At 40.6% G+C, this 16,791-nt stretch overlaps 1 protein-coding gene across 5 annotated transcripts in view; it reads left to right on the forward strand.

Annotated features, from left to right (window-relative positions):
* Positions 1–16,791, forward strand: part of IPO11 (importin 11) — a 253,163-nt gene that overhangs the window by 89,209 nt on the left and 147,163 nt on the right. For all 5 annotated transcript variants that reach the window (XM_034773322.1, XM_034773326.1, XM_034773323.1 and 2 more), the window contains exons 18-21: positions 9,591–9,624; positions 9,819–9,859; positions 11,380–11,496; positions 16,675–16,788. In XM_034773322.1, the coding sequence (XP_034629213.1) occupies positions 9,591–9,624; positions 9,819–9,859; positions 11,380–11,496; positions 16,675–16,788 (306 nt within the window). The remainder of the gene's footprint in view (positions 1–9,590; positions 9,625–9,818; positions 9,860–11,379; positions 11,497–16,674; positions 16,789–16,791) is intronic.

Genomic DNA, 16,791 nt, shown 5'->3' on the forward strand with positions numbered 1-16,791 from the left:
ACAAATTTATTAGAGCATAAGCTTTCGTGGACTACATATGCATCCGAAGAAGTGGGCTGTAGTCCACGAAAGCTTATGCTCTAATAAATTTGTTAGTCTCTAAGGTGCCACAAGTACTCCTGTTCTTCAAAGTAAAGTTTATCCAAGCAGTATAGAAGGCTACATGGAGTCTGGTGGTATAGGAGTCTCCATGCGCTTTCTTTTACCATGCGTGTTTTCTGAAATCCAAATTGTTCTGTTTCCTGCCATCTCCTCCCCATCTGTTTTGAGGACCATGTTACTACTTCTAGTTAAACTGAGGTAAACACACCTTCCTTTATTTAGGATAGGCTTGTTTAACAACTTTTATCTAGTCAGGGCTATATGGTTTTGAACATATGCTAATAACTTCATACGGGGGGAATTCATAACTTTACATATAATGTTACTATATATGTTTCACTGTGATATTCTTCAACAGTCAGTTATTAGTTTTCAAATGATACCTCATAAGGCATATTTTGTACAAAGATTATTACAATAGTGTGTAGGGTGTAAATTACAGGGGTGCTTTCGGTCACAGTTCCCCACACAGATTAGTTGGCAGTAGATTAGATTATTGTCTTAAATGCCTCTTTATCTTTGAATTCCTTTTATTTTGATGAGCAGACTTTATTGGGACCATTTCTCTTCTAGTCCTCTCCCACTCATGAAGGGGCTTAAGGGTATAAAAGAACAAGTGGCTCCAAATGCCCTTAAGTTCCTTTGACTAACTCAGGGAAATGCAAAGAGTCTATAGCCAGACTGGTGGAAAAGCTGCGTGCCAATCCAGGTCTCCCACTGTACAAGGACATTTTCAGTTACCCCAAAGCACGACTTACATTGAGGCATCCATTGTGGTCTCAATTGCCAGATCGGAATCTGTCGGCAGCAACACTATGGAACGTTGAGTGGTCAGCTAAAGATGTTTAGAATGGTTTCCTTGTTGCCGATCTGACCATTCAACTGCCTGGATTTGACCTGCCACGTCAACTTTGGAGACTGCTGAACAGATTCCGAACTGGCCAAAGAATATGCACATCCAACGTCTACTCATGGGGTCTGTGCGATGATCCACATTATCATTTTGGCCAACATCAGTCAACGGCACGTGTTGTTGACGAGTGTCAACTGACAAGATTTCATGGTGGCCTAAGGGCCCTTCACTGTTCTGATGAAGCTGCTGTTGGGTGGCTCAGCAAGCACTGCAAATGCTAGAATTTAGAAAGTTGCTTTCCTGTCTCATCTATAAAAGGTTAGATTGAATTGCAGGATTCATACTAATAGAATTGAATTGAGAAGGTCTATCACTTGTATGTTATGTATATTTAATATGTATCCATTGCTTTCATCACTACATTCCTCTGTTAAACACTCTAATTCTTCATTTTAATGAATGTGTCTCCTTTTGCCATATCTGATACGTGCTATGTAATTGCATCTGATCAGCATATTGTAGATTAGTTGTGTATATGGGAATTTCTCTGGTTAGAGAAATAATTTTTTGCTTTGTAGAGCAGGGTGCAGTGAAACCACTGTGCACAACTTCTCAGGATAGACAAAAATAGTTGCTTAAGAAAAGTATTGTTCTGCTGAAGGTGGATTACATTTATTGCCAAAATATTTGGGGAAGGTTTGGTTTCATCTCAAGTAGGTATTTTAGAATGGATGCTTATAATAGTGGTGCCCTTAAACAGCCTCACTTTATATTATGTCTCATTTACTAATCATTCTAGATAACTGTCAAGAAGAAATTATTCAACTGTGAATAATTAATTACTTTGAGTGGCCTCTGTATACTCATGTCATCATCCCATTTTCCAGTTTAGTGTCGTGTTCAATTTCCATCTCTTTCAGGCCACTAACCTATTTGTATTTCATCATTCTCACCATTGCCAGGTGTTCAACTGCCAGGAGATATCAAAGTGTAGTCAATTAAGTTCAGATTCAGTATCTAAAGGGATGCCTTTGCACCGTCTTTGTCATAGAATTTTGCAAAGTTGCTTTTCAAGCTGTATATGGGCTTTAATTTTATCTCTCACCTGAGATCTGATCTGAGAGAGTGAAATCAGTCATTTCTGATACTCTTGACCTGCCATCCTGAGCTGATGCTCATTTTGGCAATTCTACAGTCCTTTGCTTAAAATGCATTACCTCACTTTACTGGGCATGGTGCTTGCTAACCTCCCACAAGCCTCAATATGTAGAGGCCACTTAAAGAAAGAGAAGTTACCTAACATTAACTCTTATTCTTCCAGAATCTTGAGTTAGCATATTCACACTCTTTGCTCACCTTCCCCACTTCTGCAGAGCCTTAGGAGAATCGCTGAGTTAGTGGAAGGAACTTAAAGGCATAAGGGACCACTTAATTTTTTATACCCTCAGAGCCCTCCATGAGCGGGAGCTGACTAGAAGGGAAATGCCCCAATAGACTCTGCTCATCAGAAGATTCCAGTGGCTTGCAGTACAGACACCTTACCTCAGGAATATGGATATAGAGAAGCAACATTTTTGAAGAACAACAGTTACTATAAGTAATTTTCTTTCTAATCCCTACATCTAGCTACCAAGAATAAACCACTAAAATATTTTAAGTATCTTAAATATAATAAAGAGCAATTAACAGTTCACTAGGAAGCTAATGCCACTGACAATCTGATGTGGACTGGACTCAGAATTAGGCTCCCAGGTTGGTTTTAAAAAAAGAAAAGTGGTGTTGTTTCCACACTTGCATGTGGAATTTTAGATCATATACATAAAAGTGGTGACTTCTGGCTCCTGGGTACCGATGTAGCCAAGACTGTGAGATTGGTAGCTAAGATAAATAACAACCTTGTTTCAGTATTGGCATTCTAGGTAAATAAAACGTGTGTTATTTTTATCATTTAAAAACTAGGAAATAAGTCAAAAAACTGTTAATAGAAAATTAATGGTGCAAAGCATTCAAGCCAGGAAATGCAATAGTTAAGATTTCACATGATCACATACTATCATTTCCAAAGGTCACTTCTCCCAGCATGTATCATGAATGCTATAGTGAATGAAGCATATATTTTTAATTGACTTCATTAGAACAGATTTGAAGAGATGGTGCACACACATCATCTGCAATTTGTCAATACTTTAAAACCTCTATGCAAACTGAAGTTATTAAATTGTTAAAATATTTATCATGAATTATCACTGTTGAATATTTTTGAACTGAGGGCCAAATTTGGCTCAATTATGGCATTGTAAATTTATGGTAAATTCACTGACACCCCATCCCCTGCATGCCCTCATTTGTGGGTGTGGACACTTCATGCCAACCATTCCTAATAGTAGACTCTAAACCCACTGCATTTAAACTGTCCTCCCTGCAATGATCTGATGCCCTTAATCAATGGACACAGCAGATACCTCTTTTGCCTCAAGGAGGAATATATTCCTGATAGGTGTTCCATCTGCTGCTCCTCCTCATTCTGAACCCAGAAATTTTGAGATACAAGAGTCAAATTAAACCTCTTGGCACAATCCCTGGAGATCACATCTGATTCTGGAGAGGAGTTGTCCTTCAAACTGGGGCCAAGGAGATTACCTTGACAAGTGCCCTAGCTGCTAGGCACCCTGCCTCATCTCCAGCGAGGAGCAGAAAACTAAAAGTGCCAAGACCATTGGCACTGTTGCCAGGATCCCCAGTGCTGTGACCACATCAACCTCCGCACCATCTCCCAAGCAGAAGCCCCCACTGCTGTCCTCTTCAAATGCTGAATGATGCTCCCACACTGCGAGAAAACACAGTTTAGAACAGGTCAACATGATCATTCCACAAGGAGTCGAGGGCCAGAGATAAACCCTCTAAATCCTAGCCTAGCTAAATGATAGCAAGCCACTATTGATGAAGAAGGCTTGAGAACCTGTGGCACTAATACCAACATCAGTGCTGAGATACTCCTTGGTACTGATTCTGGAATGACCAATAAGCCATTTCTGATACAGAGGTACATTTTCGAGGAGCCACTTTTACACCTCCTCTTTGCATCAAAACTGGTATCATAGGTACTGGCACCAGCAACGTCAGTGCCGAAACTACATCCAACTGCACTGCTGTTCCTGGAGATGTACTTCTGGTTTGTGACCCCAGGTTGTTCTTCCTTCCTCACTTCAAGCATGGAACCCTCTCCTGAGAGATGGTTATCTCAGAAGAGCTCAATCACGGGCTCCCGATGCATTAAGTCCCAGATTGGAGCTTCTTCACATGTCCCAAGAAAGAGGCAGTCCCAGTCTTTATTGGCTTTGGTAGGTAGAGCACCTTCCCCAAAACTGGAGGAGTTCTGGTGAAGAAGCAAAGGTGGCTTGAGATACACTTCAGCTACCTTCCCCGGCCTACCAAAAAAATCCTTCTCCCCGATGAAGCTGTCACATTGGCACTGACACCGGCCATCAGTGATTTTCATGCCCTTGAAGAACTTCTCTAAAGAATAGCTGAAGCCTTGGCTATTGTGGCAATGGTGATCCAAGAGATTATGCACAAGCTGTTTGATAACCTCAGCTCCTCGGTGCCCACAAGCCTTATTTTTCCAATCAGTGAGGCTATATTGGACCTAGGGAAGGGGCTATGCCATGCCCTGGCCTCTCTTCCCCAATTTCAAAGTGAGTAGAAAAGTGCTACCAAGTCCCATGTATGGACTTTGAGCAGTTCTACATGTATCCAACACCAGGGTCTCTTGCCATTTCTGCAGTCTAAGAGACCAGGTCCAGTAAGAGGACTCCAAAAGACATGAATTCCAAAAAACTGGACTTTTTTAGCCAAAAGGCTTATTAATCAGCATCGTACAATTGAGCATTGCAAACTGCCAGACCCTGTTCAAAAAGTACAGTTTTTTTAATGTGGGAAAGGATGACACCTTTCCTCTCTTAGCTCCCGCTGAAATGCAGGGAGGAACTGAGAGACACCCTCAAGGAAGGGCAGTGTGAGCCAAAACAGCAGTAGTGGCAGTAATGGACATGTCCGATGCGGCCATTCAGTCCATGACTACAGCAGTCAAAATGATCTGGGCTTCCTTGTAACAGGTGTCTGGAATTCCAAAAGCGGTCCAGCTGACAATTGAGGTTCTACCCTTTGAGGACACGCCATTCCCTTACTAATTCGAAGGCAACCCTTAGATCCCTGGGAATTTACACTCTCACGCCATACCATAAACACTTCTGGTACCAGCCACCTCAAAGACTGAGGCCGCCATCTTATTCCCATGGTGGTTTACTGGAATAGCCACTCAGAAAGAGACCATGCTTCTGTACGAGATGCCTGTTATCCTGATCATCCTCCATCATGCACCAGCCTCCCTCCCAAGGGCAGCAGGTTTGATCAGATGGTCAAGAGCCATGCCACAACTATCTCAGAGCTGACCTTCAGAAACCTTACTCATTTCCATCTGGTGTGATTGAAGATTTTGGTCAACAAATGGGTGTTGGACACCATTGTCTATGGCAACTCCATCCAATTCTTTTCCTTGCCCCCTGCCTGCCTCTTTCCCCATCCCTCTTCGGGGATCCTTCTTATGACAACCTATTACAAAAAAAGGTAGCCTTGTTTCTTCAACTAGGAGCAGTAGAAGATGTTTCTCAAGTGTACAAGGGGGGAAAGTCTTTGCCAATATTTTCTTATTCCAAAGAAGAAAGGGGATCTGTGTCCTATCCTAAACATGAAGACTGAACAAATATGTACCTCAACTCAGATTCACACTTGCTTCCGTTATCTGATCACTTCAGGCTGAGGATTTATTTGAATCTCTTGAAATGCAGGATGTGTATTGTCACATTGGCATCCATCTGGCCCATAGAAATCACCTGAGATTTACTGTGAGGCCAATCATTACCAGCACATGGCACTGCTCTTTGAATTCTGCAGGTACTGAGTATCTTTACAAAATGCCTTGCCATGGTAGTGCTGGCATACCTAAGGAAATATCCACATCTGCCAGTATATAGACAGACTGATCAAAGGCAGAACACATTGGGAAACTCTAGATAACCCTCAACTATGTCCTCTCTCTTCACATGGTGGGGCCTCCTGGTGAACTATGAGAAATTGTCTTTTTCTATCACAGACAATGGAGTTCATAGAGGTCAGGATAGATTCCATGATAGCAAACCCATACTTACCATATGGAAGATTCCTCTCACTTCAGTCATTAATGAAACCATGCTATCACACCTGGCTATGACAGTGTGTATTTACCTCACACTATTAGGTCATATGTATTCCTCCTGGTCCTATAGCACTCAGTAGTGCAGATATTGTTAGACAATAAATCGGTTGATGTACTACATAAACAAGGCGGTGCCTGTTCTTCCCCCCCCTTTGCAAGGACGCATTCAAGCTATGAAGCTAGTGTTCTCTCCATGGCGTAACAGTAATCTTGAACTTCTGAGGCACTAGCAACAACTTGGTGGACTTTCTCAGTAGACACAAGTGGTCACTGCTGAAATCGATCACCAAGTCAATATTCTACCAGTGGGGCAATCCAGTGATAGACTACTGCTGTTTGGCTAGCACCTGCCCTTCTTGAGGGTGTCTCTCAGTTCCTCCCTGCATTCCAGCGGGAGCCAATACAGGAAGGGTGTCACCCTTTCCCACATTAAAAAACTGTACTTTGAGAACAGGGTCTGGCAGTTTGCAATGCTGAATTGTCGCATGCCTATTAATAGGCCTTTTGGCTAAAGAGGTTCCATTTCTTGGAATCCTTGTCTAACCTAAATCTCCCTTGCTTCAATTTAAGCTAAGCAGATGGCTGGAGCATTTTACACTATTTGGCATTCTTAAAGATGTGTGGCTTCATTCCAGATATGAGTTGCAGTAAATAAGTGTGACAGGAGCGACTGTAACAACTATTTCCCTTAGTATTTTGGGAAAAGCCTTTGCCTGAGTTGTCCTGAACAGACTTCAGACCCTTTCAGACAGAATCTATCCTGAATGACAGTGCGGCTTCAGAGCTGAAAGGTCTACTATCAACATGATCTTCTCTTGAGACAACTACAAGAGAAATGCAGAGAACAAAAAAGGCCCCTCTATGTAGCCTTCATCAATCTCACAAAGGCTTTTGACTTTGACAGAAGTGGACTATCATGCTTTTAGAAAAGATTGGATGTGCCCTCAAGCTCTTAAGCATGATTCGATCCTTTCATGAAAACATATACAGCACAGTCCAATATGATGGCTCAGTGTCTGAGGATTTCCAGATTTGTAGTGGAGTTAAGCAAGGTTGTGTATTTGCCCCAACTCTGTTTAGGATCTTCTTCTCCCTGCTACTGAAACAAGTTTTTGGTTCCTCAACGGAAGGAATCTACTTACATACAAGATCTGATGGAAAGCTTTCAGTCTTGCAAGACTCAGATCTAAAACCAAGGGAGGCCCTTATCCATCACCTTATCTTTGCTGATGACGCAGCAGTGACAACCCACACAGAAGCTCATCTTCAAAGCCTAATGGACAGTTTTTCCAAAGCCAACAAGACTTCGGGCTAACTATAAGCCTAAAAAAGACTAACATAATGTGCCAAGGAGTTGAGGAAGGACCCTCCGTTAAGATCAACAACTATGAACTTAAAGTGGTGAACAAGTTCACATACCTGGGCTCCACTATCGCAGTCAGCCTTTCACTTGAAACAGAACTCAACATCTGCATTCGAAAAGCCACCACAATAACGTCTAAACTGAACGAGAGGGTATGGCTAAACAACAAACTGACAGAACACACAAAGATCTGTGTGTATCGTGCATGTGTTATCAGCACACTTTTGTATGGGAGCAAGACATGGATCCTATACTCTCATCAGGAAAAGAGGCTCAACAGCTTTCACAGAGTCACCAGCACTGAGGTGCTCAAACAGGCCAGCTGATCCAGCATGCAAACACTCCTCAAACAGAGACGCTTTCGCTGGCTTGGGCATGTATGCCGAATGAATGATGGATACATCCCAAAGGACATCCTCCACGGCAAATTGGCATCTGGAAAAAGACCCAAAGGATGCCCCAAATTGTGTTTCAAGGATGTGTGCAAGTGAGACCTCAAAGAAATGGACATGGATGTGGACAAACGGAAAGATCACACTCAGGACCGCAGCCTTTGGAACCAAGAACTCAACAAAGGTCTCCGGAGTTATGAGAGGAAGCAGTCCAGCTTAGCAGAGGAGAAGAGTTTGCAGAAGACAGACCCCAAAGGATCGAAACATCACCTTTAAATGTGACAGATGCAGCAGAGATTCTCTCTCTCGAGTGGGTCTCTTCAGTCACGTTTGCGGCTGCCATAAAACCAACTGAGCAAATTCTTTACCTCTCTGGGGTGCATACCCATGGTCTCTTGAGATTGAAGGATGCCTACTAAATCCTACTTTCCATGGTTTTTTCGGCATTCAGTAGCACTGAGTCCCAAAGGGCCCCCAAGCGCTTTCTGAGAAATGGTGCTGTTTGTTTAATGTAAAAGATGTTGAATTAGGTGTCATCTCTATGATGCAGGCCGTCTGTTTATATTGTTTTATCAGCTCTCCTAATGGCTTCATATAGCTCTTGAGTAATATGGGGGAGAGGAATAAATCATAGGTGATTCTGCATTACTGTTTTTGAGCTGGAAGAACAGATGCCAATAATAGCTATCTAGATTTAGTCTGAGTGGAAGGTCTTGAGCCATATCAGGACATTTCTGTTCACCTCTGCAGCTTCCTGTGGATGGGACAGGTTTGTTTGGTGATCAACGATATCATATGCTGCAGCGAAGTCCCACAGAATAAATATGTGTTTTCTTTCCGTGTCTGTGATCAGGACCAGAGCAGGATACCAGTAGCTGACAGTTGGCATTTTGGAAGCTAGCCAAAAAAAAAAAAATCGTTAGTTAGATACTGGTTATTAGGTTGAAGTCTGTAGCATCGAGCAGTGATTTTTGTAGTGCTCGGTGGCCTACTGCATGGTTTAAGGTGAGAAAATAGAATCCTTAAATTTTCTCTGTTAGAAGGGGTCCCAGTGTTCTCTCTTACCATCTAGATGGGGCAGGGCTAAGTGTCACTGGTTGTGGCCTTGGTTGCAGTTAATGCTTCCTTGATTGCTACTTCTCATAATTGTCTGAATTCTTGGAAATAGGGTGTTCGTGGGCCTGTAGTTGATTTGTTGGTGGTAGCTCATGAGAACCGTCCCAGAAACAGGTGATGCCCTCTGACTCAAGAATTCTCATCACAGCCATATGGCCCACTTCTGCAGTCTTTATTAGAATTAACTGAGTGTTTTGCCTGAGTAGGGACTGCTGAGTAGGTCCTGCAGATGGTGTGATTCTTGGCAATTTGTAGTAGTTTTTTAAATCCTGAAAAATTCTAATTTATGCAAAAACTGCTCCTTATAAACAATATAAAGCTAAAAACCCTAGGAAAATATAGAAATATGCCAGTGTTAAATTAATTTAATTTTATCCCTGGAAACATGTAAAGTATATGTGAAAGCTTAACAATTTCAGATCTGAAAACATTACACTAACTTCTGTGAGATAATCAAAGTAATATTTAATAAGGGTAATAGCATGATATTTCCTGATTTTTGTCTTTCAGGTCCGCATTGAGACAGCTACAACACTGAAGTTAAATATCCTTTTTATTAACTACAATTTTCTATTTTATTATTTCTTCAAAGCTACTGGAAATTAATGCTTTTTGATTATTAATAATTCACATTTTAATAGTAATTGTGTAGCCTCACTAACAGTTGAATATCAGATTGAGTCAAAGATATTGTAATAATGTTTTTCAATCTTCAGTTTTTCTTTAACTTTTGTTCACCTGTAGATGACTTTGAGTTTAGAACTGACCAGTTTTTACCGGTAAGGGCATTTATGGGAGTGTGAGTGAGTGCTTGTGTGGGTAGAGGAAGGGAGGGAAAGAAACAATTCCAGTTCCATTTCAAAAGAAACTGTTCAATAGTTGCTGTATTTATTTAACTTCAATAACAAGAAAAAAACTATTCTGTTGTTGCACAGAGACTTTATTGTGCAACAGTTAAGGTTGCCACACACATATCTTACCTGACACAGAAGCAAGGAAAAGCCTCCTGACAATACATATATTCTCCACTCTTCCACCCACAGACACACACCTTGTCATTACCACAGCTACCACACATCACAGACTAAACATTATTCCCAGTATGGGTGCCAGTCTTTACTAAACTACCTCTTCCACATATACCCGATTTCCCCTCCGAGCTCCTTTCTGCACACACTGCTTCCTAAACTACCCTTTGCCAGAAATATTAGTTGTGGTTGTTAGGTGTAATGCAATGTATTAGGAATGTAGCAGAATTTCCCCAATGTTTATCTTTGTGAGCACAGTGTTGGCAGTAAGTAAATAATGAGATGGTACTCACCGTACAATAGATTGTGGTCTGTTTCAGTTAAGGTTATTTTGCTGTGATATATTTGATGAACTATAAAAAGTATCAGCTTGTAATTTATACTGTTGAACACTTGTGTCCACATGCATTATGCATTTGGTATTTTTTTAGCTGTTTGAAATTGTTGTGATAAGTATTAAAAATGTCATTATTAATAACTTTAGGAAACAAAATTGTTGTCAAAGTTTACAATTTTTCCAGACCTCTAGCAAATTATCAGAGACTGCTTAAGAGAATTTGCTGCCCTATGCAAAACTTCTGTGTGCCACCCATCCCTGCCACCCACTAGAATAGATGCTCTAAATTGGGGGGGAGAGCACACGTAGGACTTTCTGGGAGGCGGGATTGTAGTGAGCCTTCTGGTCTTTTGGTGGTTATGGTAGCATAACAGGAGAGGGGGACTTGCAGCACCACTCACTAAGGTTTGGCCCAGCTGCCCCTTTGTCATGACAGAGGGGCAGCCAGGCCAAATCTGAGAGTGGCGTTGTGATCTGGTGCACAGGGTTACAGCGCTGCTCAGGTTTGGCCCCTGCTGCCCTAGCAGTTGCCTCGTTTTCTTATAGCTAGAGTGGCCTCTGAATATCATTCTCTCCAGAGGTGCTGATAGCTTCCAACTTTTAGGAATTTAAACTTTGAAGTAATTTTAATACATTTAAACCTGAGATCAAAGCTTATTGAAACTGGTCCCATGCTTGAATTCCTATGTAAGGCTAGTACATGTTAGGTACTGAAACTTTGTAAAATTCAATTTTGGATTATGAGTGGTCAAAATTATTAGACTATTTTTCGAAATGCAAGACCAACATGTTGCAGAACTTCCAACACACTAAAAGTTCATGAGAAATTTCAGCCCAGTGCTGTAGGCAGATAAGAAAATTGCTGTATTAGATTTCTATTTGTATTCTTGATAATCTAACTAATCCATAGTTTACTAATTTCTTTTTATTGTAGTATCTGGAATCCATGTTCACTCTACTCTTTCAGCTACTTCAAGAAGTCACAGAATGTGACACAAAGATGCATGTTCTTCATGTTCTTTCTTGTGTGATTGAAAGAGTCAATATACAGGTAACTGTTACAGACTATAATATTAAATTTGAAGCCTAGTATACTTGTCCATTGATGAGAGCAAAGAAGATTTTTTTTCTATTTATTGCTATTACATTATATCAAAATAATGGAATTAATTACCCTGCAGTGTTTATTTTATTTCAGTAATCTACACAGCTCTGCTTCTACTTCCCCTGTTCATATTTTTTTGCCCAAAATACTTGCTCTGCCTGGTCTCCTCCCACTCAACTTTCTGTATTTTTTTTTGCTGTTTCCTACATGTGCAAAATTTAATTTAATTTTTATAATTCCCTTTTTTGTCTTAGACTTTCAGCTCTAATCAGCTTCTCTCACTTCTGATTTTTAATATTTTTTGTTGTAACTAATTACAAGATGTAACAAAGAGTTCTGTGGCACCTTAAGAAAGCTTATGCTACAATGCATCTGTTAGTCTTTAAGGTGCCACAGGACTCTTTGTTGCTTTTTACAGATCCAGACTAACATGGCTACCCCTCTGATAATTACAAGATACGTTTTTTGAGGTGCCCATTACTGTAGTGTCTAGGCAGTTTAGTTTATAGCAGTTCAAGGTCATGGAGCTCAGTTTCCTGCATTGTTTTAAAGTCACCATCAACTACAAGGTTATAAGGTTAAAATTGTTGACCTCACTTTTTACTACTTCCTTTCCTTAGTATGGAAGTATATTTTCAGTTTAAATTTAGGACATTCAAGATGTTCCTGAGGAAATAAAATTTGATTGTTGTCTGCAGTCAACTTTTTTAGGGTACTCGCCTCAAGTGGGGTAGAGAAAGGTAAGGCAAGGTAGAGGTGGTAGCAGTTCCTCTGACCTGTAAGTGGTCCTCGAAGCAGCAGCTTTCTTTGTGAATCTCTGAGACAAATGTAAATTTTCTGTTTATCCCCTGTATGAACAGAGAGCCTGCTAGTGGATCCTCACTCCTTTCATAATTGTTTCTTCTCCCTCCACAATAGTTTGTCCTAGTGGCTCCTCCTTTTCTCTTCATGGAAGGAGCACTGTTGATTCCTGTTTTTCCTTTACCCATTGATGGAGGTCTTGATATAGTGATAGGAGTAGTAAGGCTGATAGTGGCTAGATGGGGGAGGTTGAGGATAAATGATACTTAATTTAAAATAGTTTTAAAGTAATTGTTTTATATCTCTGGCACACTTTTGTGTGCATTGCTCATCATCTTGGATTATGAACTCTTCAAGGTGAGGTTTGCATCTTACTCTACATGTGGAAAGCACTTAGCACATTCTGGGTGCTGCTGTAATGCAGATAATAAAGGTATGTACATTGTGAGAGTGTCTGGATAAGAGATGAAGTTCACCTGAGATTTACTTTGGCTCTAATACTGATGCTGCTCTGGATTACGTGAGTGTTTGAGGCACATATAGATCCTCTCACTTGGACTCCTTCATCACTGGAATTAGTTTTGGGGAAATGCAACCACCTAGCACAGTCCTTAATCTCTCCCAATTTACACTAGCCAGCTGTGTTGATTGATGCCTGGGTCCATGAACTGGAAATTGCTGGCAGGCAATATTTTTCTTGTCATTTCTGGCTGAAATAGTATACTATGCTTAATTAAGCTGATGATTTAGTGTATCCTAGCTTTAAATTTAATTCTGATTATTAAAATAGGGACAAGAAGCATACAAAATATGTAATAAATCAGGCAAAATTTACAAAGTTTTTGTCCATACTTTGTGTTGAACATACCATGGTAAAGAAAAAACAAGTTATGTGAAATGATTGCTTTATAGGAAGTTATCCTTTCAGCATTAAAAACTAATATGCAGAAGCGGTTAATTTATGATACTCTATATAGGTAGCTAACAAAATGAATTGGAAATCTGGAAATTTAAAAAGAAAGATAATTATACAACATGCAGAAGGTGTTAAAAATTACACATCTGGTAGTTTTTATTGTTCAATTTGTTAAAACACCTTTTGATTTATTCTACTATGATGTCATAGAACTCATGCAAGGAAGAACTTTTACAATGTGCAATAAGGATGTGCAATAAAACTGTAATTTCATGTTTCAATTATTTGAATTGGTGTTAAATACAACATGTTGTATTATAGTTGCATTCATTTCACAGTTGTGTTCGTGGTGGCTGGGCTCCCCAGATATTAAAAGATGCCTTTTCTGTTGAGAAGCATTCCCATCATTGATGGGAATTCTCAGTGTATACATTGCTTGGGAGAGTTGCATATTCTCAGCAAGTGCAAGATTTGCACTTCTTTTAAGGGAAGATACCGTAAAAACAAGGAAATTAAGTATAGACTATTAGTGATGGAGCAAGCCTTAAGACCGGCTTTGGACCCTGATACAGAAAACCCCCATGTACAGGGGCCCTCTGCTTCTGTTAATGCTCCATCTATATTGAGTTTCCAAGATGAAAGCAGCGTCAATACCATGGTCTACAACACACTCTGTCCTACAGTCACTCACCTGATGGAATGATCCTTCCAAAGTTTGTGCAGAAATCTCATTCAGACAGACTCCTTCTATGGTCATGATAACATTAGACACTTCCCTCCTGGAATGGGGAGCACATTTAGGTCCTCACACAGCCCAAGGCAAATGGTCACAACAAAAACAATGCTTGCACATCACTCTTCTGGAGTTAAGGATGGTCAGAAATGCCTGCCTCCTATTTTTACCCTTAATCAAAACCAAGTCAATCAAGATCATAATGGACAACATAGCTTGTATATATTATATCAATCATCAGGGAGGAGCACATTCCTCCTCTCTCTGCACTGAAGTAATAAAGCTCTGGAATTGGTGGCTGGCCAACCAGATAGTCAGTCATTTTGGCTTCTTACTTCCTGGGTATACAAAATTCCATGGCAGACAACCTCCGAAGACATTTTCCCCTAAATTACAACTGGGAGTTGGAGTCTCAAGTCCTCAAACAAAATAATCCTATCTTGGGGGTTTCCAGAGGTCAATCTTTTTGCCACTGCAACCAACACAAAATGCAGAAAATTCTGTTCCAGAGGAGGACTCGATCCCCAGACTCTAGGAAACAGCTTTCTCTTTACATGGGGAAAGTGTCTTTTTATGCATATCCACCAACTCCAGTGCTCTTAAAGGGTCTCAACAAGATTGAGAAGGACTGAGCCAGGGTCATTTTGACTGTACCAACTCATCCAAGACAATTTTGGTTTTCTTATCTCATCAGACTCACTGCTCACCATGCATGGCAGCTTTTGATCAGTTCTCAACTGTTGTCTCAGAATGCGGGTTGAACACATTACCCCAATCTGAATGTTCTGTAACTCCAAACATGGCTCCTCAATGTTTTTTGGGACTAGATAGAAGCATCCTGTTCATTGGGAGTACAACATGTGCCATTAAATAGCAGGAGGGAAACAATAAGACACACTTACCTTCAGAAATAGAGACATGTTGTCTTTGGTGTAACTGCCGTCATCTTTTGCCTGTCCAACCATCTCTTTCCAGTCTTAGGTTCAATTCCAATAGGTAATCCATCAAGGTTCACTCAGCATCAATAACAGCTTTCCACTTGCCAGAAGGTTTGTCAGTTTTCACACAGCTGACTAAAGTGAGATTCCTGAAAGATTTTATGAACCTTTTTCTACAGATTAGAGATGCTAATCTGCTTTGGGATCTCACCTTGTTCTTAACCATCTTATGAAACAGCCTCTTGAGCCACTAGTTATGTGCTCTCTGTTACAGTTGTCTGAAGGCAGCCTTTTTGGTGGCCATCACTTCTGCATCAAGGGTTGGGGAGATTGGGACTCTAATGACAGACCCTCCATTTACTGTGTTCTTCAAGAAAAACGGCATCTTTACAACCCCATCCAAAACTTTTACCTAAGGTTTCTTCTGTGTTTCATATTAACCATACTATTCACCTTTCAGTTTTCTTTCCTAAGCCACATCAGTCTATGCAGGAAGCTACATTCCATGCACTGGGTGTTAAGAGGACATCGGCCTTTTACTTGGACAGAACCAGATCATTCAGGAAATCCCCTAGACTTTCTGTTTCTATTGTGACTAGGTCTAGTGGATTCACTGTCTCCATGCAGAGACTTTGATTGATCTTTGGATGTATTATTACCTGTTATAATTTGGCTCATATGCCATCTCCCGTCTGAGTGACTGCACATTCTACTAGATCAGAATCTATGTCTAGCCCTCCTCAAGGACGTTCCAGTTGCTGAAAACTGCAAAGCTGCATCATGTACTTTGGTGCATACTTTTTCCAGCCATTATGCTGTAGTTCACACTGCTAGATTGGATGCTGCTGTAGGCAACATAGTTCTCTCTTCAGTGCTGGACTCTGTTCCGAAACTCCTGCTCACTTAAGGGGGTTACTGCTAAGGAGTTGCCTGAAGTGGAGCACCCAGAGGGATACTACTCAAAGAAGGAGAGGTTACTCACCTTGTACAGTAACTGGAATTCTTTGAGATGTGTGTCCCTGTGGTTGCTCCGCTATCTGCTCTCCTCCTCCTCTGCTTCTGAAGTTTCCTCTGTGGGACTTTGGAGTAGAGGGTGGTTCGTACACACAGCCTTATATAGCCTCAGTATGTGGCATGAGCATATATGTAGGGTGCATGCGCAGGTTGAGTGGGCACTGTTACCAAAAATCTTCAGTCAAAGGCACAGAACACATGCACACCTGAAGTGGAGCACCTACAGGTGGACACATCTTGAAGTCCAGTACTGCACAAGATAAGTAACCTCTCCTTTCCTTTTACTGAACTTGGGTTTTCTTGGACTCTTTCTTCCCACACAATTCAATTATATAGGCTGTTCTAATCCATACTTTAGACGAAACCATTTCAATATGAAAACATCATCCGTTTTTTCTTTTCATACATGACTAAGCTTTTACTCACATTTTCATAATGTCTGCTATGAATAACATGTTCTGTGTAACCGTTACATAGTCACGGACCATTTAAATCTCTTGGTAAGAAATGTTAGGTATTTTTGTTAATGAAAAAAAGGAGCATGTTCAAAACAAAAATATATTTAATATTGTGACAAAACCAACTGAACATAGCTTGTGCAATTTTGGCTCAAAGATAATGTGTGAAATTTTTGGAGATTTAATAGCTTTTGTATAGTTTCATGGTTAAGTAAAATATTTTACTCTGTTAAAAATATTGTCATTTTGATTTCTTGACTATAGATACGGCCATATGTAGGATGTTTGGTTCAGTATTTACCCCTGCTTTGGAAACAAAGTGAGGAGCACAATATGCTGAGATGTGCCATTCTAACCACTCTAATTCATCTTATTCAGGTA

This window comes from Trachemys scripta, chromosome 6 (genome assembly GCF_013100865.1).
Source record: "Trachemys scripta elegans isolate TJP31775 chromosome 6, CAS_Tse_1.0, whole genome shotgun sequence".
NCBI lineage: Eukaryota > Metazoa > Chordata > Testudines > Emydidae > Trachemys > Trachemys scripta.